Source organism: Rousettus aegyptiacus, unplaced genomic scaffold (assembly GCF_014176215.1).
Source record: "Rousettus aegyptiacus isolate mRouAeg1 unplaced genomic scaffold, mRouAeg1.p scaffold_m13_p_2, whole genome shotgun sequence".
Taxonomy (NCBI): Eukaryota; Metazoa; Chordata; class Mammalia; order Chiroptera; family Pteropodidae; genus Rousettus; species Rousettus aegyptiacus.
This window is the reverse complement of record NW_023416295.1, coordinates 45,490,356-45,512,763: the sequence shown is the minus strand read 5'-3', so window position 1 is coordinate 45,512,763 and position 22,408 is coordinate 45,490,356. Positions and strand designations below refer to the sequence as shown.

Sequence of the window (22,408 nt, the reverse complement as noted above, 5' to 3'; positions counted from 1 at the left end):
TAACTCATAGTGCTTTTTAAAGAGGAGAAACATGGAAATATTAAAAGCACCATGAATTAAATATTCATTTCTGGATAAGTCATGCCTAAAGACAGAGAAGATAGATGCCAAATTCTGTTGTCTTTTTTTTGTTTCTAATTGGTCTAATATTTTGAAATCCTAAACCACTAAAGCTTGGTCATATAATTTTAAAAACCTTACTTCATTTGGCAGAGATCACGGGTGACTGAGCAGGGAAAATAAAGCCACATTACCATCAATCACTTTAAAACATTAAACCAGAAGTAACAAAATATTTTCCATTATTCCCTTTACGCCTTACTTTACTCTGTTGTTTTTTACAACAGTTTTCAGTGCATGCAACATTAATTCAATAATCTAAAATCCCATCAGCAAGTCTCAAGTACCTATTTTGGAGCAAGAAGTAAGAAAAATGAGCCTTCTTTGCAAGTTGCTTTGCTCTTGCTTTATTATGCTAATGTTGGTACCTTTACAGCTACAACCTTTTCCCTTTCAACAAAAATTAATGCATGTCCTTGTCAGAGTATTAGTATTTCTAACATATTTGCCAGCATATACTGGAATTGCAAATACATTTCCGTCAGAATCCAGTGTGCACTCAGCATCATAGTGCAGAATATTTTTAGCATTCCTTCTGTACTTGTGCGATTTCACATAAGAAGACAATATAGCTTCTCATTTATTTATTCATTCAATAGATCATGTGTCCTTCCTTTTATGTTTGGTTTTATTTTATTCGTAAAATCTGGATGCAGTACCAGTATAAGCTTCAAAGTCTGTAACTTGCCTCTTCAGATGCGCCATGAGGTACCGGAGGGTTTCGCAGTGAGCAGGCGGCAGCAGTTTCAGTGCTTCATGAAGGGTTTCTAATTGCTCATCAGGATCCATAATTTCTACAGTAGTGAGTAGAATACCAAGGGGAGAAACTTTAACAGACAACTGGTATAAATGGTTCATTTAATTCTATTTGTGTGGTGATCTTTTAAAACTGGTAAGAAATGTTTTCTCACAGATCCTTGCCTGTAGCTTTGGAAAATCTCAGCTTTGAATGTTCAAATCTCAGATTCTCAAAGGCTTAGTTTCAATATGTCAATATCATTTACTTGGACCTTTAGGGAGACCGCCCAGTTTTTTCAATTGAATATCCTGGAACCTGTTAACTATGGAGATTGGCTATAAGATATATAGGATGTAACTATTAAAAATTCAGACACACACACACACACACACACAGATGACAACTTACACATTCACATGAGGACATCTTAGAACACTGCAGACATATTCAAGGGATACTGCATTGTTCAAAGTATTTTGAAAATTCCCTTTCAAGTATGGTGTAGAATCTATGCCATCTCTTTGCGTCTTGCAACCCCTGCTAAAATCTTATTGATATGCACATTTTTTTCTTTTTAAACCAAGAAATGTATTATCTAGTATTAACTTCATTTATTCGTTAGGTTTAAATTACTTTGTGTTATATCAAAAAGTCTAAACTACCCTCAAAGCACAAAGGTATTCTACTACTTAGGATACTCAGAAGCTACAGTGCAGACTTTGAAGGCAATTCCAGATGTTTTCACAACAGTGCCCCTGCAATAAATGAGACTCTTCTAAAGATGTAAACTTTAAAGGGGACCATCTTCATTTGAATATTTTAGTTGTTCTACTGTGTTGGTCAAAAAAACAGCCCGTTCCTTTGAGGTCACAGATTGCATTAAATTCATCAATTATTTCCATAATCAGAAAGACATCTTTGAAATACTGTGTTCATTTCTAGTACGTTTATGCTTTTACCCAAATGTCAAGAAGATGGGGTGCCTTTAAATGTTAGGTTTTAGGGCAACTGCAAAAGGCCCTCAAACTGCTGAGTCTTAATCAGTATAGGACCCTTAAAATGCTGGAAGGCCACATCTGACCAGAACGTAACATTTAAGACACAAGACCAAGAATCTTAGTCTTTCCAACTTAGTAAAACAAACCAACTCAATGGCAATGTATTGGAGTCAGATAAAAAGTGATATAAAATGAAATGAAAAGTCCTTAGCATTCATTGGCAGAGTAGATTAGATAATTTCAGAATGTGAAGAGTGACTGAAGCTTTTTAATTCAAAGAAATTTTGGACATTTTATAATTTCTGCCCAAAGCTTCTCCAGAGTTCCTGGTTATTTCTTGGTGATAGAGAATGTATTATTTGCCTTTAGCCAGGATTAACAAATGGTCTTTGAACCTTGAGACCTTCAAAGAGTGCCAGTTCATAAGAGAAATACCATTCAGATACTTAAATTCAATCATTTAATTTCTAGAATTAGAAGGAAATTCTATTTACGATAGAAAATTATGTAGGGCTAATTAATTTGAAACTACACTATTCTAGAAACTGAAAAAAAGAATAATTAATCCTTGTAGGGAGAATTTTCAGATGGTTTGAAGTTAAGGATGATCTCAAGTGACAGACACTTGAGGTCTTTTTGGTGGGGTAGAAATAAAATTCTCTGTTCACAGAAAGCTTACTTTCCTATTGAAGGGTGAACTGGCAATAAACAATGAATATGTATCTTATAGCTTATACTATATTAGAATGAGGCAAGTGTTATGCAAAAAAAAAAAACCCAAAACCAAACAAACAAAAAACCGCAGGATAAGAAATATTGGAAGTGCTGAGGCGGGGGGAGGAAGGTGTACCTTTGTAAATGGGGTGGTCAGGGTAGACCTCAGTAAGAAAGAAGGTCTGAGTACAGACTTGAGGGAGTGGGGGAACGAACCTCATGGAAATCTGGGGGAAGATGATTCCAGGCAGAGGAAACTCACTGCAAAGTTCTTGAGGGAAGTGTATACCTGTAACGTCTGAGGAAAAGCAAGGAGCCAAATGTGGCTGCAGTAGAGTGAGCAAAGAGTAGAAGGGGGTGAGATCAGAAAGGTAACAGCACTCTCTCACGTCAGGCGCTGTAGGCTATTCTAAGGACTTAGCATTCACTGAGACAAGTGGGAAGGTTCTGAACAAGAGAGGGTCATGATCTGATATAGATATTTCATAGTATCTCTCTCTCTAGCTGCCATGTGGGAAACAGACTATGGAAGGGCAAGAGTAAAAGTAGAAAAACTATTTCAATAATTATTACAACAATCCAGGCGAGGAACGACACTAGTTTCGACTAGGTGGTGACAGTGAAGGTAATAAAGGGTTGCTGGATTCTAGGCGTATTTTAAAGGTAGAATCCACAAGATTTCCTAATGAAGGATGTATAAGAAGAATCATCGAGAACGAGCCCACTTTTGGGCGTAGGCAACTGGGAGGATGGAGCCTCCATTAACTGAAATGGGAAAGATGATGGGTGGAAGAGATTTCATGGCGAAGATCACGAGTTCTGTTTGAGACATCCAAGTGACTGAGAATTAATCTGGTGTTCAGGGGGAGGGGTCCAGACCAGAGATATAAATTTAGAAACATCTGACAAAATGCACCTGAATATACTGATATCAAATGGACAACAGATTCTTCCCTGGAATTCATTTCTCTTTTTTTCCACTTAAAGGAGTATTATCGACGATCAGTTTTTCAGAGAACACAAATCTTTAGCCCTGAGACAACTACAGAATAATTTAAAAGGGAGACAGACAAAATGGAATGTATTTAGAGATGAATGACCACCATGAGTTATTTCATACATGTGAAAGGCTTGCACATAGAAGACGGTGAGACTAGGACAAACATGGGAGGGAGTCAAAAGCAGGCAGGTTTCTGCTGCACACAAGCAGGGTTTTATGACTGTTACATCTGTCCACCAAGTGGACTGGCTGCCTAGAAAAGCAGTGATCATGTGGTTACTGGATATTTAAAAAAGAAATGTATTGTAGAAGGAAGCCTAGTTACATAATTCCTTAAGAGTATCCAAAAATTAAGATTCTATAGGTCTCATATATAACAAATATAAAATTGTTAACTCATTCCAGAAATATTTATTGAGCACCTATTATGTAAGGGAGGGACTATCACAGGCACTGTGGGAAAATAAAAATGAGAACTTCTGTGGGTAAGGGGGTTACAGTCTAGCAGGGAAGATAAGACATGAACATAATCTCTGGCATGAAAGTAAGAGGCCTTAAAAGGTGTCCAAGTGAGTGTGATGGGACTACAGAGGAGAAAGATGGCCCGTGGCTGAGACACACAGAGAAGTGGAAGAGATGGCATTTGAGGAAGGTCTGGAAGGATCTGGAAATGTGGACATTGCGTGGGCAGGAAACAGTACTCTGAATCCATATCAAGATACAGTTAAAAGCTCTTTTTAAAGCATGTATTGTCAATTCTTTATAGAGATACTCAAGTACAAGAAGAATAAAACGTCGCCAGTTAGGTGGCTGAGTTGAGGGAAAAACTCAAGTTCTTATTCCCAGGCTTCTCTACAGGACATTTTAAGTGGCTTGGAACAAAGACCCCTAGGTTTTATTTCTGAGTTTCTCTGACTCACTCAAGGGTGCACACTGAGTCACGCAGCTTCTGGGAACAGAGTTCTTAGACTCCTTGCCAGAGCAAGAGCTCCATGTTCAGTACTGCCAGGAGCTCAGCTTTGGCAGTGATGGTTTCACCGTGTTCAAGGAGCAACCGGGAATGCTGGGTTTCCGACCAGGCCCCGTGGGCAGCACCTGTCTTCTAGGCCTCAGTATTACACGGCGGAGGGTTCCTTAACTGGTGGGAAGAGGGAGTGAGGACGAAGGGCTGGGGAGGCCAAGTGTGCAGGGGATTACGCAGATCGTCAAGCCTTTCGATGGAATGCCCTGGCCTCCACTGCCCCTGCATCCCTTTCTCATTTCCTGCAGCTAATTCCCTCCAGCTTTCAACGAGCGGGTTCTCCAAGGGAGGCCGCAACAGCAGAGCTCTAATAACTTTTGTAGGAGAAAGCGTTCAAATGAACTATGATTTTTTGGGGGTGGGGAGTCGGGGGAGGGGCACACTAAAGAATGCCAGAGATATGTGAGACCTAAAGAACATGGCTCAAGTCTTTTTTTAGGGGCTGAGAAAGTTCTAGAGCACACGTATCACGAGGAGTTGACTAGCCCTGTCCTTCATTTAGAAGGGGTTCCTGCCCTTCTGTCTTCCTCCTCTCTCAAAGTCTTTTGTCTCCTGTTCCATCCGGGGAGCCAGGGAGTGTGCAGAATGGAAAGAGCTGGGGCTTTGATATTAGACAGATGTGGGTTTGAACGCTGGCGCCATTTCCTTTACCAATAGGAACTTGGACAATTTACTTACACCCTGTCACATCTCCTTTTAAAAATGATATCATAGATGTAAAGTACTGAGCATGATTCCTGGCACCTAATATTGTTCTATAAATCTTAGTTTTTCTCATCTTCCTTATCTGCCTATACAGGTAGAGAATGGTGGTATCTATGCATCTAAAGAATGAAATACACTCTTCTGTTAGAAAAGATAGTATATAGAAACAATCTTCCAAAAGCCATTATCAACATCAAACATGTACCATACATGTTTATATTGTGTATAAATATTATGCTAGGGTTTTGGTGTCATGGAAATCACGCATCAAAATAGTTGAAATTATAAGGTAAAGGAGTTTCTACCTTGATTTAGGAAAGCTGCTTTCTCATGTGCTTTCTAGAGCTCCCTGATGGGTGAGATGAGACAACTTGCTGATTTCTGACAGGTCTGCTTCAGACATAAATCCCAGAACAATGACGAATGGTTTATTAGAAGAATAAAGAAAGGAGATATTCCTCAGCAACTAGGGTGAGTGTGGGGGAAAGAAGACAGATAATTTGGCAGCATGAGGCAAAAGGCCTTAAGATCCAATAAGCGGGGCTTGGATTTTTCTTCTAAGTAGATGAGGTGGTGTGTAGAGTTCAGAACATGGGTTTGAATCACTGCTTTGTCCTCTGCTAATTGGATGCCCTTGAGTTAGGCATAGAAGCCAAGTTTCAGTTTTACCCGAGCAACACGGAGACAGGAACACCATCCAGTGGAGCCCACAGTGTGACCCTGGGGATCAAAGCAAACCGAGGACTGACTGTGTACAGTGATTTCCACATTAGCGGCCATTAGACTTATGTCTCGGGGAGGAAATGTCCGCCTCAGGAAACAAGAACCTTAGCAATGAATCCATCCCAGAATGAGAGGAGTTAAATTCCTACGGAAAAAACCTAGAGTCTTTTTAACATGAAAATTTGTAAAAATCAGCGTAATTCTCATGCCTGTTTTCTACATGAGAGCTAAGCTGACCCGCAAGAAATCAGGGATCCATGGAACTAACCACAAAAATTCTCAACAAAAGCTCTGAAGGGGAAACTAAAAATTAGAACAAAGCAAGTTTGTACTTCATGAAATTTCAAAGTTAAAAATCAAATCAGTGTTACTAAGGGATATCATTTAAAGCTAAAGACATTATATGGTTTTGAGAGAACAGCAAATGACGAAAATAGCCTACCTTTTCTAAAAAATGGTAATGCTGACAGTTAAAATGTTCCCTTCTCTTTTTAAAAAAATATGAACTATAGGTATGAATTTTGCACTATAAAATTTGGCAAACGAGTCTTTGCTTTTTCTCATTTTTATCTCAACTAGAACTTAAAAAATAACTTCTTGATCGAAAAAAAACTCCTTAAAGTATGATCTACAGGCTAGTGCCAGTTTACAAACTGTTAATGGTATATCACAGGATAAGTTCAGAAACTGAGAGTAAGAATTTAGAAACTTTCATGGCAATCTGACGGAGTAATTCTTATGCTTGCTGAATCTAATAACAAAATAGTTGGCTTTGTTTTTTCAATTTTATTTTTCCAGTTATTTTAATTTTACTTTACAAAAGTACCGGTCTATATCTAAAGAGCACTGGTGTAAGCCTTACTTTGGAAAACGAGCGTTTAAGCACATTACAAAGAAGCTTCTGATGGTAGAAGTCATAAAAAAACCTACGTTAGAGAAGTGTTCAAAATTCTCATGAGTACATTAATGATGGAAAGAGGCTGGGAGAAATATTTCATAAAAGGCGTTTAAGATACTCAGCAGAAAACAACGAGAGTGACTAGCAAGAAGAGGTGCTTGATCAGGTCACGCGGAACCTGCACCTTCATACTCACTGGCAGACTCTATGAACTTAGGGTAGGCGTCATATGTGATGAGTGGAATTGGTAAATCCCTGAAGTAGAGTTTCAGCGCACCAGTGATAATGTTGATATCTTCATACATGTTCACGGAAATATCTGCTTTCTCACCATCTTTGAAAGATGTTAAAAGAAACGAAAGTAAATATCTGGATTCACAGTACTGTTTTTAAAAATGACATATTTACGTATACAGTTTTTAAAGATTTGCAGTGCTTCAGTTTTTAACATCAAATTCAGTCTGCTAAATTTTTATATACATAAACGATCAATTTTCTGTGAAAAGCAAAATCTATTTTTTTTCTGACTTCTCAAGTTATTTTTCCATGTTTAATGAAGGAGAGGGAAATCAGGAGAGGGTTGAGGTCAACAGAAATATTTTAAAATTTCATGGCTACTGCAAATTCCTAGGGGAATAATGTGGGATTGCTTTTTTTTCTTTTTAAAATAAACACAGAGAATGTGAAAAATATCAGCAAAGAAACTGCCAACTTACAAAAGACCCCTGGCACCAAAGGCCGTTTTTTTTTTTTTTTTGTTTCTGTATCACCCCAAGCTCCTACATACAATGTTTGGATCTTTCAGAGTCCTGGGGTTAGGGGATGCAGTGAGAAGTAAAAAAGTAAACCAAACAAAACTTTAGAATACTGAAATAACACAAATTGAAGAAATTATAAAATGGTGGGATATTTTTGAGGTACTGGGCCCTAAGACTCTCAAGCAAAGCTAACCTTCCTTCAGAGTGGCCCATCCCCCACTCCCCTGCACATTTAGCCCTTGACTTGATTAAAATATCCTGAATTTTCACCTACTAAAGATTTAATTAGTGTCTACTCTGAGCTAGATCTCATGCTAGATTTCTTTTGTTCCATTTGGCTTATAAAAGATTTCTATGGATTATAAAGCATCCTCTTTACCACATACTTATTACAATGGCTAAAATGCAGAACCCTGACCACACTAAAGGCTGTCAAAGATGTGGAGCAACAGGAACCTTTTCATTCATTGCTGGTGGAAATGAAAACTAGTACGGTCACTCTGGAAGACAGGCGGTTTCTTACTAAGCTAAACATACTCTTACCAAACAATCAATCCATCAACTGGGCTCCTAGGTATTTACCCAAAGGAGCTGACGACTTATGTCCATTAAAAAAGCTCACAAATGTTTATAGTAGCTTTATTCATAATTGTCAAAAAAATGGAAGCAACCAAGGTGTTCTTTAATAGTTTAATAGATAAACGGAGGTATATCCAGGCAATGGAATATTATTCAGCTCTAAAAAGAAATGAGCTATCGAGCCATGAAAAGACATGGAGGAACTTTAAATACATATTGCTAAGTTAAAGCAGTCAGTCTGAAAAGACTATATCCTCTGTGATTCCCACTATGTGACATTCTGGGAAAGGCAAACTATATAGTCAGAAAAAAGATCAGTGGCTGCCTGGGGTTCAGGGGAGGAAGGGAAGGATGGATTGGTAGAGCACAAGGGATTTCGGTGGTAGTGAAAGTTCAATCTGATATTGTAATGGTAGATACATGACTTTGCACATTTGTCAAAACCCATAAAACTGTATAACATGAAAAGTAAACTCTAATGTAAACTATTGACTTTGGTTAATAACATATCAAATCTTGGTTCATAGATTGCAGCAGCGTACTCTACTAACATGTCAGTAAGGGGAGCTGTGGGAGGGGACAGGACGGGAGGGGTTATGTGGGAAATGTCTACTTTCTGCTCAATTGTTCTGTATACCTAAAACTTTCTAAAGCCCCCCCACTCCTTTCTTTAAAAAAAAACAGACTTTTAAAATGCAAATACTTTGGCCTATCAGACACTTGCATTCAAGTGTGAATTAGATCATCAGTGTCTACCTTTCACACTTGGGTTGAAATCACATGCAGTGATAGTACAAACTGGGATAAAGTGCTTTCTGGAAGAAAAAGGCAATACAGACTGACTGCTTCACTGGGAAATCTGAGATCTGTAATTACTTATATCCCCCCCTCCCCATATTGCCCAATTTTTTTGGTAAATTTAATGGTGCTGTATAAATTTTGGTGAACATGGACCAGCCTTGGATACTCCAATACTGGTGACATAGTTTTATACTTCTTTCTCCCTCTGAAATTAAACAGTTGAATACTTACAATCAATAAAAAAAAAAATCATAAATCGTAAGTGGAGTCTTTATATTTGGTATGATTTGGAAAAACAATGCAAGGAATAACATTAGAAATCGTGCCTTTTTGACAGAATAGCACTGTCCTAAGTTAGCGAACATGCTGAAGAGCATACCTCTGTCAAAAGCCATCTTGACATCTTCAATTAGGTCGCTAAATCCTGATACTCGGTACAGTCCTTCAGAGTTAAGACCTGTAAAAATGAAGCAATGGAGCCAATTTGTTTCTTTAGAATTATGCCTTAACTTCTTGCCATACTTTAGGCTGGGGAAATAACGTGTCAAAGAATTACATAAAATAGACGTGTTTAGAAACCTCTTCATACTTTTCTCCTAAAATAAAACCATTTCACTCAGTTCTCTGACCTACTGTCATGTGGATATTTGTAATTTGGCTCATCATTTTGTCTAATTAGATAAAGTGTTAAGTCTTAAGGGAAATAATTCACCCCAATTACACAATAAATTCTCTTAGATAAAGTGTTAAGTCTTAAGGGAAATAATTCACCCCAATTACACAATAAATTCTCTTACATAACAGAAGACTAAGACAAACTATATTAATAGGCTTGTGGCAGTTTTTCCAAAGTGAAAAAGAATAATTAGGATGCAGCTCTGGTTTTAGGCCTAGAAAATGTTTATAGAGCATTTATACCTTTACTTCTTGAACTCAAAAGTATAAAAACTGAAAAAGGAACTGCTATTTACATGTCAACTTTTACAGACTAAAAGCATCATCCATAAATACATTTTAAAGCATATTTCTTATAACTGGTTAAATGTACCTTGAAATCAAGCTGTTTAATTATTTGTTAAATTACTTTATCTCAGACTTTTGGATCATCTGAAACGATCCCCCCTAATCTTCCAGAGGAAGGTAACTGCATTGCGCAATGAGCAGCACTGGGACTCAAATTCGTGGTGAACAGTAACTGCTCTGAACCGCACTGGAACTGCCTCACCTCTGGATTCAATCTCCCTGATACACATGTCCACTACCATAGGCCGCTTGGTAATGTGGGCTTTCACGAGCGTTGTGAGGTCGCAACTGTACACCTTCTTGACATGTTTCAAGTCTGGCTTACAGTCATTAGGGACCATCTTGGAGCACTGCTTATGAACATTCAAACCACAATCTGAAAGAAAAAAAATGTGTTATTGTTTTAAGAGTTCTGAGCACTCTGGACTGTTTATTTTGGCAAAAGACACTCTAGCTTGAATGAGGTTTAAAAGGGGATGAGCTTCAAGGAGTTCCTGCAGAGTGGGAAAACATTTTTCCTATCTTTTCTCTTGGAAAATTTTGGTTTTAAGTCAGAAGACCAAACTTTTAGCTCATGTCTCATCATTAACTTGCTATATGATCTTAGGATATACCAACCCGAACCAAGCCAAACAAGAGAAGTGTTTAATTAAATGTCTACAAAATGTAATATTATGCCAATTAGCTAATTGAAATTTTATCCATTTATTTAAAGTTACATAAAAATTATACTTAATGTGGAATATAATCACATTTTAATACATTTGCTATGAGGTGGAACTGGACCTCCAAAAATAAGAGAATCCTGGGGCCCTCCTAAAATGGTGATTGCTCATATTTATATCTATTCATAATCCTTTGTATATAATAATATATAATTCATCTAGTAGCTAAAAATAACTAGTTATTATTTGTTACTACTATTATCACCAGCTTAGTAATGCCAAGTATTATCCAAGTGCTTAACATTTATTTCACTGAAGCTCACAAAACTCTCTGAAATGAGTACTATTCTTCTTCTCATTTTATAAATCTAACAGAACCAAGCAGATGAGTGTTACATAATTTCCCCCAGGTCATGCATTTAATACACAGGGAGTGGAGATTCAAGCCTATAGATGATTCTAGAGTCCATGATCTTAACCCCTATATCATATCGCCTCTATTGAAGTTATTCCTTTGTTTTCTAATTCTAAGATGCCAGAACCTAAACATTTTCTAGTTTAATATTTTGAGACATTTTATTTCAACAAGAAGAGCACAATGGAATTTTAGAAGCAAATGAGAGGAGTGCAAATATTTTGTTAAATTAGACTTAAGAGTAATAAACCGTAGCTGAACAACTTAACTAAAATAAACGTTATGTTTATGTTTTTAAAAACAAAACTCATTTGTTTTAAGTTCATGAAAACTTGATGCTGACCTCTTATAAATCTGATCCAGGTGCGGTATGTACAGTTTATAGACAAGTCTTAATAAAACCAATCTGAAAATCATACAATGCCAGGAAAACTGTTTGTGGTCCTTGGGCAAGCTTCAGTTTTGCTTGCTGTTTTGGTAGAAAAGAGAGCCTAACATTTGCCTCACAGAACTAGGAGAATTAATGAGCCAATGCATTCAAGGTGCTTTGTATATTACAAAAAAAAAAAAAAAAATGTTAGACAAATGATAGTGATTATTATTATGACTTTCAGTAAAGCTGAAATCTAGTTATATGAGGTAGTAACAACAGAGACAAGGAAAATGAGTCAAAACTTATAAACTTTATAAACCTATGAATATGTAGATACTGCCAACTTGAAGTAAGAATTTTAGGCCTGGGGTGACTCTAAGGGAGGAACTCATATGTACTGAGCACTTTCAATGTGCAAAGACAGGCTAGATGTAGAGGAAAGCTGAGTCTATGCATGTGTAAGTGTAAGTGAACAGCACTGGGGACGGCAATGCCAGCGCTAACAGTGCCTAAACATCAACATTGCTAAAAGAACAACAGCTTCTTTCTATATATAAAGGCTTCCAGAGCAAAGAGCTTGACCTATACCATCTAAAGGAATGACCTAACAAACATTCTGTATAGTTAAGTAAAATCCAAATGACTACATAACCCAAACCCCAAATTCCTCCTTATTTTTATATTAGATATAAGTTAAGATTCCTGATTCAATAAGGCAAATCAATAAGAAAATGTCTACTTTAAACATCTTGTTTTCTCTTAATATTTTAATGTATTGTGTAACTTCTATAACTTAGAGTTACATAGATCTAGAATCTATTAGCTGTGCAATTCTGAGTGAGGTAACCTAACTTTTTTGTGCCTCAGTTATGTAAAATGGGAATAACATAGTATTTAGTATTATTATATTATTAGGTTCCATTGTTATCTATTATAACGTTTATGTGAGGCTTTAAATTACTAATGTTTACCATGACTATGTTGTTATTTAGAAGAATGAAACAACATTTTGAGAGGACTTTCTGATGTAGTGTCCCAGGGCTCATCATACGGCTTTGTCATAATTACCTTAAAGTGAAAAGCTAAACTGAACTCTAGGCCAAATTCTGTGTTTGTCAGATGTGACTGGCAGGTCCTAAAAAGGACTTGGATGACTAAGTTAGAGATACTTCCTTATTTATACTTCTCTTAATACGTATCATTTACATAAAAGTATCTCCAAGTAAATACATCATTCTTCTCTGGCTACTTTTACCAAATTTGGGGAGTTTTCAGCCACTAATTTTTCAAATCTTTTTCAGCCTCTCTTTATCTTCTTCTTGGGACTCCAACAACACAAAAGTTAAATCTTTTGTTATTGTCTCACAGATCTCTGGGGCTCACTTCACTTTTTAAAATCTATGTTCACTGTGTTGTTTGAATTGGATAATTTCTGTTGTTCTACAAGCTCACTGATTCCTTCCTCTGTTATCTCCATTCTGCTATTGAGCCCATCAAGTGAGTTTGTTAATAAATTTTTCACTCCCCAAATTTCCATTTAGTTCTTCATATCTTTATTTATTTTTTTGTAATTTCTTAGTTTTTCATTTGTTTTAAGAGTGTTCATAATTGTTCGTTGGAGCATTTTTATGATAGCTGTTTTCTTTGTCTGACAATTCCAACATCTATTTTATCTCAATATTGACGCCTGTTGATTGTCTTTTTATCTGAGTTGAGATTTTCTTGGTATGGTGTGTAACTTTGAACTGGGTATTTTGAATGTTACAAGACTCTGGTTCCTAGTGAAATCTTCAATTTTAGCAGTAAAACTGTTTAGCTTTAGAATGTACATCCTGGCCTATATCCTGGCTCTCTTTTGCAGGCTATGGGGTTCAAATGTCAACCTAGTTTACAAAGCCTTTGTAATGCTTCTGCAGTTGTTATTTTGCCTACCCCACTTTTAAGTTACCCAAATGCAGAACTCTATCCCACATTCCGGGAAGGGGAATTACTACAATATACCCTTGTTATTGCAGGGTGGGGTAGAAAACAGGATGCTGCCACAGCATCCTCTGGGGAGGGGTAGCAATGTGGCTTTGTTGAGGTGTTCACCTAGAGAATAGTAAGTAAGGCTAAAAGGTTTCTGTACAACTGGGCTACCCTTTTTCCAGGGTTTTGGCTGGGGAGAATGTGCTTTTTGTGGATTATTTTTTGCCTATGCCTGTTGGCTTTTATGAGTTGTGGGCCTCTGTGGTGTCCAGGCTGCGATACCTAGGAAGTTAAACAAAAGAAAACCCAAACCACCACCAGGCAACTTGCTGCTGGGTTCCTTGAGTCCTGAGGTCCCTAGTCAGCCTTCCTTCTTTTCTCCAACTTTCAGAGTCTTCTGAAAGTTGATGTATATATTTTTCCCAGGGTCTTTTGCTATTATTGTGAGGAATAAAATGAAACATATTCATTCATCTTGTCCAGAAATAGAATCACCCTTACGTAGTATTTTAAAAGTATAAAAGTCAGCAAAGCTTCATAATCTAATAATAAAGTTGACGTGCCTCATACTTGACGTGTGTACACACAAGTCACAGATCCAAATGGACAGGGCTGTTGGTTAAGACCTATCCCCAAGTCTTCATTTCACAGACAGGGACAATGAAGCTCAGAAAGAGTGAAGGACTTGTTTAATTTACTCCACCACAAAGTGGTAGAACTGAGATTTAAGCCTTGGTTTCCTGATTCCCAGCCTGTGATCTTCCCATGACTGATATATACCACTTTTCACCAGCAGTACATCATGTACTCTGAGTTACTGTTTTCAGCATTGAAAATGAATTTACAGTTTTCAACCTCTTATTCAATAATGTATATTGTATCCATTATACTTGATTTAAAAGACACTGCTATATTTTACTATTTTATATATATATATATATACATATAGAAATATATATGTATACATATACACATATATGTACAATTTGGCAAAGACTTAAAAAGCAGTGATAAAACCTACTCATTCTTGTTTTGTCATATCCTTTCTCTTTGTATAAACTAAATAAAAATCTGGTAGAAAGCAAAACAGTAAAATTTTGATGCATCCACATAATATCAAAACATATGAATGACACTAATGGTCTGATATTAAATTTTTCCTTTGAATGCTTGAAGTTATTTCCAATTTTAAACATTAGCAGGTTCCTAAAATTTCTGTCCAGCTGAGATGCCCTTTCCCCAGGGCTTTGGCTAGGAATAGCAGGCTTTTCTTGGGATTATTTTTTGTCCGTGATTGTTGGCATTTATGGGTTGTGGGCTTCTCTAGTGCCCACATAATTCTTCTCTAATGCCCTAGTAATTTGTGACTCAGTGAAAACTGGACAAAGTGATAACAGAGCTCAGGTTTAGGCATTTAAGGAAAAGGAGAATGTTTTCTAAACTGATATTTTTTTCCATTTGAATAAAATTAAACTATGGAACAATATATTGTGCTCAATTTTAGCAGTAATTGTCAAAGGTGAAATTTTTGCCCGGATTGGATAAGACGTCCTTTAGAAGGCCAAAGGATAGTGCAAGGTCATTAAAATAAAGCATCTTTATGTTCCTAAGTTCACAGCGCAATATAACAACGCTGAGCTTGCTCTGAAAATTGCTGCTTCAAGGACTAGCTTTATATCAATATTTCAGTTTGCCATTATACTTTATTTGGTTTTCATACTTATTTATTAAAGTCATATAACTACTATATAGTTCCATTTCTCCCAGGGAAGATCTACACTAAAAATGAAAAAAAAAACCGTCTATAAAAGATCATTTCATTTGCTGCATCTCTTCGTTTGGTAGGTTATTTTTATGTTACAATTAAACTACATTTCCCCCTCCCAATTATTCAAGTTAATAAGCACAGAATAAACATATGAAAGAAGGAATAAAAAATTCAAATCACATTTTATTATGTCCTTTATTAATAAAATATTTCTATTACTTAGACTCCTTTATATCTAGAAAGCACAGAAACCTACTTTTTGAAATAAATAGCTGATATTATTTACATTCTATTGATAGGACTTAAAGGTAATGTTCATGTGTTTTGAAAATAAAGATAATTACTCATTCTTTTCTGAGGTGTTTATATTTTAAATAACTGCAAATAAAAGTTCTATTTTTTAAGATATTTCTTAGTTGTTGTTCCCTCATTCAGAAAAAGTAGGAACAGCTCATATCAGTTATACAACAGTCATTAATTACATAAACAAAATTAAGACGAATCCTTGTGCTTTGGGATATTTGTGAGAATATTACATTCAAGTAAAGGGGGTTATGTGAAAGTTTTAAGGAAGTCCAACCAATTTTTCGCTGGCTTGTAAAGACAAGCATAACTTAAGGCATAGTCAATCATGGCAGTAATTAAAAGACATTCATTCAACTTTTTTCCTCCAACCTAAAAGTTAAGCACTTGTATATCTGAAGCAATAAATACATTTTATTATTAGAAAAAAACAGCTGCCATTTCCTTTTGGGGGTCATGATAATGATATGCTGGAAAAATGAAGTCATTTTAATAAATAATTAGTAAATAAGTTGATATATCTGTTTTACAACACTTATTATTTGGCTTAATTTCTTAGAATATCCTTGTAAGGCTAAAATGAAAGCAATTCAGGAGTGCTGGTGGAATAATGGTCTTTTTGGCGGGAGGCATGATTCGTCATCTCGATAATTAATTATCTAATAATAATAGACTGATTAATTACACTACATAAAGAAAGGAAAAATGGTTTGGGCAACTATTTTATCTCAACAAAGACAACAATCCTTTGAGCTTTACTTTTAAAGGCTATCTACTTTGCTCATAAATATGAAGAGCCCTATTCTCAGTGTGCAGTTAGATACTCCCTCGCAAGAAACACCATTTTACTCACTTTAAAGAAGGCTAGAGGTAAAGGAGGCACTGGTTGGTAGAGGGGATAACATTTGACATCTACTGTGGAACCCCGAGTTGTGCGGTTTTGAAAAGATCCTGTCTGTAATGGCTGGCATTCTCTTGATTATCCTCGCTCTTCAAGCCTCAGTTGTCCTCCTTGACTGTGGAGTGCTTAGCAGGAAGCCCTGAGCTTTCAGTCCTGAAGGGGATAGCTTGCTTGCTATTAGCTAGATGCAGTCTGATTCCTATAGCAAATTTGCCAGCCTGGTGATTGGAACACTATCCAACACTTTACATAATGTTTAAAAAAAAAAAAAAAAGAGGGGGTTGGTGGGATACAAAATTGCTGCTTTTGGCAAACACTCCTTTAAAAATTCCTGACAAGCTCTGCCTTAGTGGATTTCAAAAAAGGAAACCAGAATAAAGCAAGCTGTCTTAGGAATCAAAAGCAGATAAGTACATCTCTTTTCTGACAGTCAGTGAGTGTACCATTTTTCTTTTTAAGTAATATCTTTAATGTATACTGGCAAGTGTATTATTTTCCTATTGTTGCTATAACAACTTAGTGACTTAAAACAATATGAGTTGATCATCTTACAGTTCTGGACGTCAGAAGTCCGAAATCAGTTTCACTAGCTGATGTGGTGTTTTGTTGGTGGGCCTGTGTTCCTTCTGGGGGCTCTAGGGGAGGATCTTTCTTTCCTTTGCCTTTTCCAGCTTCTAGAGGCTGCTTGCATTCCTTGGCTTGTAGCCCCCTTCATCTTCAAAGCCAGAGGCATGGCATCTTCTCTCTTTTTTGACCTCTGCTTCTGTCTTTACACCTTTTCTCTGACTCTGCCTCTCCTGCCTCACTCTTGTAATGACCTTTGTGATCGTGACTGCACTGGGTCCACCCCGACAATCCAGGGTAATCTCCCCATCTTAAAATCCAAACTTAATCATAAAGTCCCTTTTGCCATAAAAGGTTACATATTCACAGGCTCTGGGAATTAGAAAGCAGAAATCTTTGGGGAGCCATTATTTAGCCTTCCACAATTAGTTCTCAATCTCTTAATTCTTTGGATCCTGTTTTGATAAAATGGATGGCTCAAAGGTCAGGATGAGCCACTTCATATCTAAGCATACTACTGCTGGTACAAATGTAATTAGTTATCACAGAAAACAACTCATTCAAATTCCAACCTTCCACATTTAAAAAAAATAGGCTGACTGTTCTTATACTACACATTAATACGGTTCAAGTCACATAGAATATATTGCTTTTAAGGACAAGATATAACGAAGTGAAAAATCTCAAGGCTTCTCTTTCAGTTCCTGCCTTTTACTCAGAAGAAGAGGTGGGAGCTATTTATGCAGGTGGCTGTGGGATGGAGTGAATCATTTTCTATTGTCTTTTCTTCATATTATTATTATTATAAATGTTCCAAAACATTTCTTTCAAACATGATTTGGGAATGTAGCATATTGTCAAAGATTATTCATATGTGTTGTACCTGTCCTCTAATAGCTGACTCAGAATTCTTATGTAGATGGCCTTCGCTCTTTCAAAACATAAATGATGCACACCATTATTCTAGTAGAAAAGCTTTTAAGTCAGTGACAGTCATAAAGTGCTTAAGAAACTGTTGCAGAGTCTCGGCTGGTGAAGGCTGTGTCATAAAGGCAACCCAAGCTTACTGAGACCATCATTTCTTGAGCAGGTGATTTGTGCTTTGGAAAGAGTATTCTATTTGCCTTTAAAAAACTCCAACAGTGCAGATAGCCTTAACAATACCACTTTATCAACACTTTATGTTCCACTGTGTTCCCTTCCAGTTCAAAGGTTTAACCTCAGCCTTCCCAGTAACAATTCCCCATCCTGACTCTGGGTAACCAGCAGCCGGAATGATAATGTTGTTTTCCATTTAGCCTCTGGATGGAGACTTGCAAATGGGGCTGTCATCCCTCTAGGATGATGGAGGAGTCAGACTGAATCTGGGTTGAGACTCTCCTTGACAGATACCTCTTGCACAGTTCAAAGCGGACACATGGGATATTCTTATCTGTCCCTGTGGCAGTGAAGTCTTCAAATGAATTTGGCTAGTGATGTACGCCTGGAACTTTATCATGCTTTGTGATACTAAAGGAATAATAACTGAAAGAATGGTGACTTGGAACAGTCACATGCAGTACATATTGCACCATGTGAGTCAATGAAAATGCAATTTAGAACTAAGAAAAATCACATCCCAGAAGTTTCTGCACATAATGGATAAAAATATTCCATTAAAAACCATGCCACAAAAGAAATGTGGACTTATTTATAATAATTTGACAGAATTACTAGTTACTACTTTGAAATACTTTTAGTATACATTTTTAGTGTGAAGCTTCATGCTAAAAGACATGTAAGAAGATATTTTTTAGCTTTACAATTTAAATAGCAGAAACTTCTATGACCAAACACTATACAGTTAAAATTTAAGTGGTTATTTTTAAGCTTGTGCCAGAATATAGAGTAGTTTGAATAAATGGTTTGTATTCTGTCTAGTTCCACACAAATGAATTTCACATGATGTGAATAACTACTTATTTCATAAAGCATTTCAATAAATCCCTGAATTATTTATGTGTAAATCTTAAGTTTCCAAATTTAAATCTAAAAATAATACGGTCATATTTTATAAAAAAGATCTGGCATATTCAAGATTTCAAAATGTCATAAACAAAATATTAGTGATTAAGTGGTTTTTTTCCAGAATTGGGTAAACATCTTTGAAGATAAATTCACAGATTTTTAAAGTTTCAATTTGATTTTACAAAAATTTAGTAAGGACAATCTCGCTTAACAAGTTATCTTTGAAATTCAGTTTCCAAGGCAACAATCATAGGTCCCTGTATACTGCTTTTTTTTAAAAAAATCATTTTTATAAATTTAGTTCTTATAACATCAAAGGCAACAGTTAAATACAACTGCCTTACTTTTATCTCCTTTTATCAGACTTTTTGAACAAGCTGACTTCTCTCTTTTTAATGGACTAATACCAGATCTCTAGTCTGCTATTAAATACAAGGTTAAAGGCAGATAAAATATCAATTTCCAGACTGGCTGCCTGAGAATCCAGCTTCTTGCACGTGTGTTCGGAGCAAACCAGAATCCAGCTCACTGTATGTGCATAACAGTAAATCTCTTCATAATTTACTCCTTATAACGTCCTAGCTTACTCAATGACATGAAAAGGAAGAGCTCTTACCTGCACATTTCACTCCCTGAGCAATGAGACCCCACATGAAGTTGGCACAGTACTCACACCAGTGTGGTCCTCTGAATGTATGGACCTGAAAAAAGAGTAGTGACAAAGTGACCAAAAGGGAAATACGAGTGAGGAGACCGTTTCCTGTCGAAGCACTAATATACAAGCCACACCACATGCTGAAGAGGCACAACATGATTACGTTTGGTAAAACCTTGGGTGAGAGGGACCAACAAGCAGTTAAAAATTCTATTAGTTTGATTTCCTCTTTGTTTAGCAATGGTGATAAATCAAACCAATATTCTGCATTTACTTCTGAAAAAAATTTCTACAGTGTAGTTTTCCAACAGTTCTCCGGCAGTTAAGCAGCCTCATCTATGTGTTATGCAAATACTGGTGTTTTCTGGGCTCTGCGGCATGAAGAAGGATAAGGAGCAATGCACAGTATGTGTGGTTCTGTAAAGGATTTTGCCAGATGATCCACCTTCTGTCCTCTGTAACCACAGTTAGGGCCACAGATGTTGAAGGTGATACTTAGTGACCGGTCACAACTAAATCATCAAAAAGGGCCAATTTCTGTTCAGAACTATTTGATACTTATTATGTCAGCAAAGAGAATGAATATATTTTAGAAACTGCAGAAACTATGGTTAGTCAGAAACCCTGTTTTACCATAGTAATTATTCATTAATCATTCCTGCCCAAAAAGGTTATACTGCATTAGATTCCTTTATCCCTAAGAAAGAAATCCCCCCAAAAGAAAGGATTCAAATGCTAAGATATCCATAGGCTTTCATGTATAGGAAAGAGAAGGCATTCTAGCTTAACTCAGATAAAAAAAAAATATTGGTAGATACCATATGCAATGACATGGATGGACCTAGAGGTTATTTTGGTGAATGAAATAAGTCAGACAAAGATAGATACCAAATGATTTCACTTGTATGTGGTATCTAAGGAACAAAAAGAGCAAACTAAACAAAAAAGACTCACAAATATAGTGGACAATTTGGTGATGGACAGGGTGGGGGGTTGGGAGGCTGGGAGAATGGGGTAAAAGGTTAAAGAAGTACAAATTAGTAGTTGATATTTGGGCATGGGGAGCATGAAAGAGGGAATGTAGTTAGCATTGATATGATGGCTAAGTGGAGCGCCAGGGGAGGGAGGGAGCAATTGGGGGGGGGATCGTTTTATGAACATTACAGATGTCTAACTAATGTACTATATACTTGAAACTAATTTAAATAAAAAAATTATTAAAAACAAAACAAAACAAAATTGGTAGAATTAGAGAAGTAATGAATCCAAACCCCAAACGTTAAAGAATAAAAAAAATGAATATTATCACTAATACTTGGGGATTTCTGAGCAAATATTTGCTGGAAAGGCACTTAAGAAATAAGTGAAAAGGGAGAACAAGGAAGCCGCTGAGCTAATCAAATTATATTTACTTGAGATAACTTTATATATATATTTCCTCCTGCAGAAAACAGTAATACAAGAGAGTGAATATCAGATTGTGACAATTTAATTCGAACATAAAAATCTGCCAAAACAGCTATTGCAAATAAAATTCATAACTAAGATTATCATTTTTACTATTTATGTATTGAATAGGTCTTAGAAACCAAGTAAATTACATACACACACATATATATGTAATTATATATATATATAACTTCTTCGAACTTTATATAACTCTATGTAGTTATATATATAAAACTTCTTGGAACTTAAGATACTACTGAACATAAGACTTATACTAAATGTAAGACACATATATTCTGTTTAGAAAAACCATGCCAATTAAATTACGACAGGCCATGAAGAAGGATTATGTCTGGGTTCTATAAATGCCACTGATTATAAGACAAATGCCAAATTGAGAGATGGTGAAAAAAGAGTACATATTAGAATCAATGAAATATGATATTTCAGAATTCAAACTACTACTACTACTGGCATATTAGGCTGCAACAGATAACCTGGGGTTCATTCTGAGCAGGTATGTGCTTGTGACTCTGGTTGTTGCCAAAAGAGCTTGAATACAAAACGTCATGTTGGTTTTGAAAAGGCCATAATCCCTTCCATGTCTTTTATGGAAAAGCACCAGGAATGCAGACATAGTTGCTTCTGGATTGTTAATAATGTTCAGAGCCTGTAAATCGAAAGCATTTCCTGGAGTTCCTGAAGCAGAGGCCAAGGTCAACATCCACATAGTCTATGATGTCTTTGTGTTTGTCTATGTTCCTCTGAGTGAATATAACTGGATAAAGTATGCAATTTTGCTTTACTCTGAGAATAAAGAGTGAAACAGACAGTACTGACTCATAAAAGTAGAATCAAAAAACAGCTATAGAATTATGAAGTTATTCTGAAGGAAAGTCTTTGGGATACCAACTGGCTTCGAGGTTGCCAGGTCTTAGGATAGTCTACTATCACTTAATTTGGTAAGGTTAGTAAAAACAGACTAGAAGTGTGGACAAAGTCCCAGTTTCGTACCTGCCAGTTATCTCATGATAAAGGGTCTTAAAGATACATTGGGAGCAAAAAACAGAGCAGATGGTGTAAAAGTACTTTAAAAGAGGTTCTTGCAAACAGTACTGAGTACTGAGATGTTATGATAGAAACAATTCTCTTTCTTACCGGCACTGAGTAGTAAAGGCGGCGTTTTGAAAATCTTGAGACAGTTCTTCATATTACATATGAAGGGTTTAACTGTCCAAGCAGGCCCAATGTTCTCTAAAGG

At 36.4% G+C, this 22,408-nt stretch overlaps 1 protein-coding gene across 3 annotated transcripts in view; it reads right to left on the bottom strand.

Annotated features, from left to right (window-relative positions):
- CHN1 (chimerin 1) overlaps positions 1-22,408 on the bottom strand; it is a 146,942-nt gene that overhangs the window by 1,366 nt on the left and 123,168 nt on the right. For all 3 annotated transcript variants that reach the window (XM_016134705.2, XM_016134714.2, XM_016134723.2), the window contains 5 exons: positions 19,660-19,744; positions 10,282-10,455; positions 9,436-9,513; positions 7,115-7,252; positions 809-914 (listed from right to left, as the gene is read on the bottom strand). In XM_016134705.2, coding sequence (XP_015990191.2) covers positions 809-914; positions 7,115-7,252; positions 9,436-9,513; positions 10,282-10,455; positions 19,660-19,744 — 581 coding nt within the window. The remainder of the gene's footprint in view (positions 1-808; positions 915-7,114; positions 7,253-9,435; positions 9,514-10,281; positions 10,456-19,659; positions 19,745-22,408) is intronic.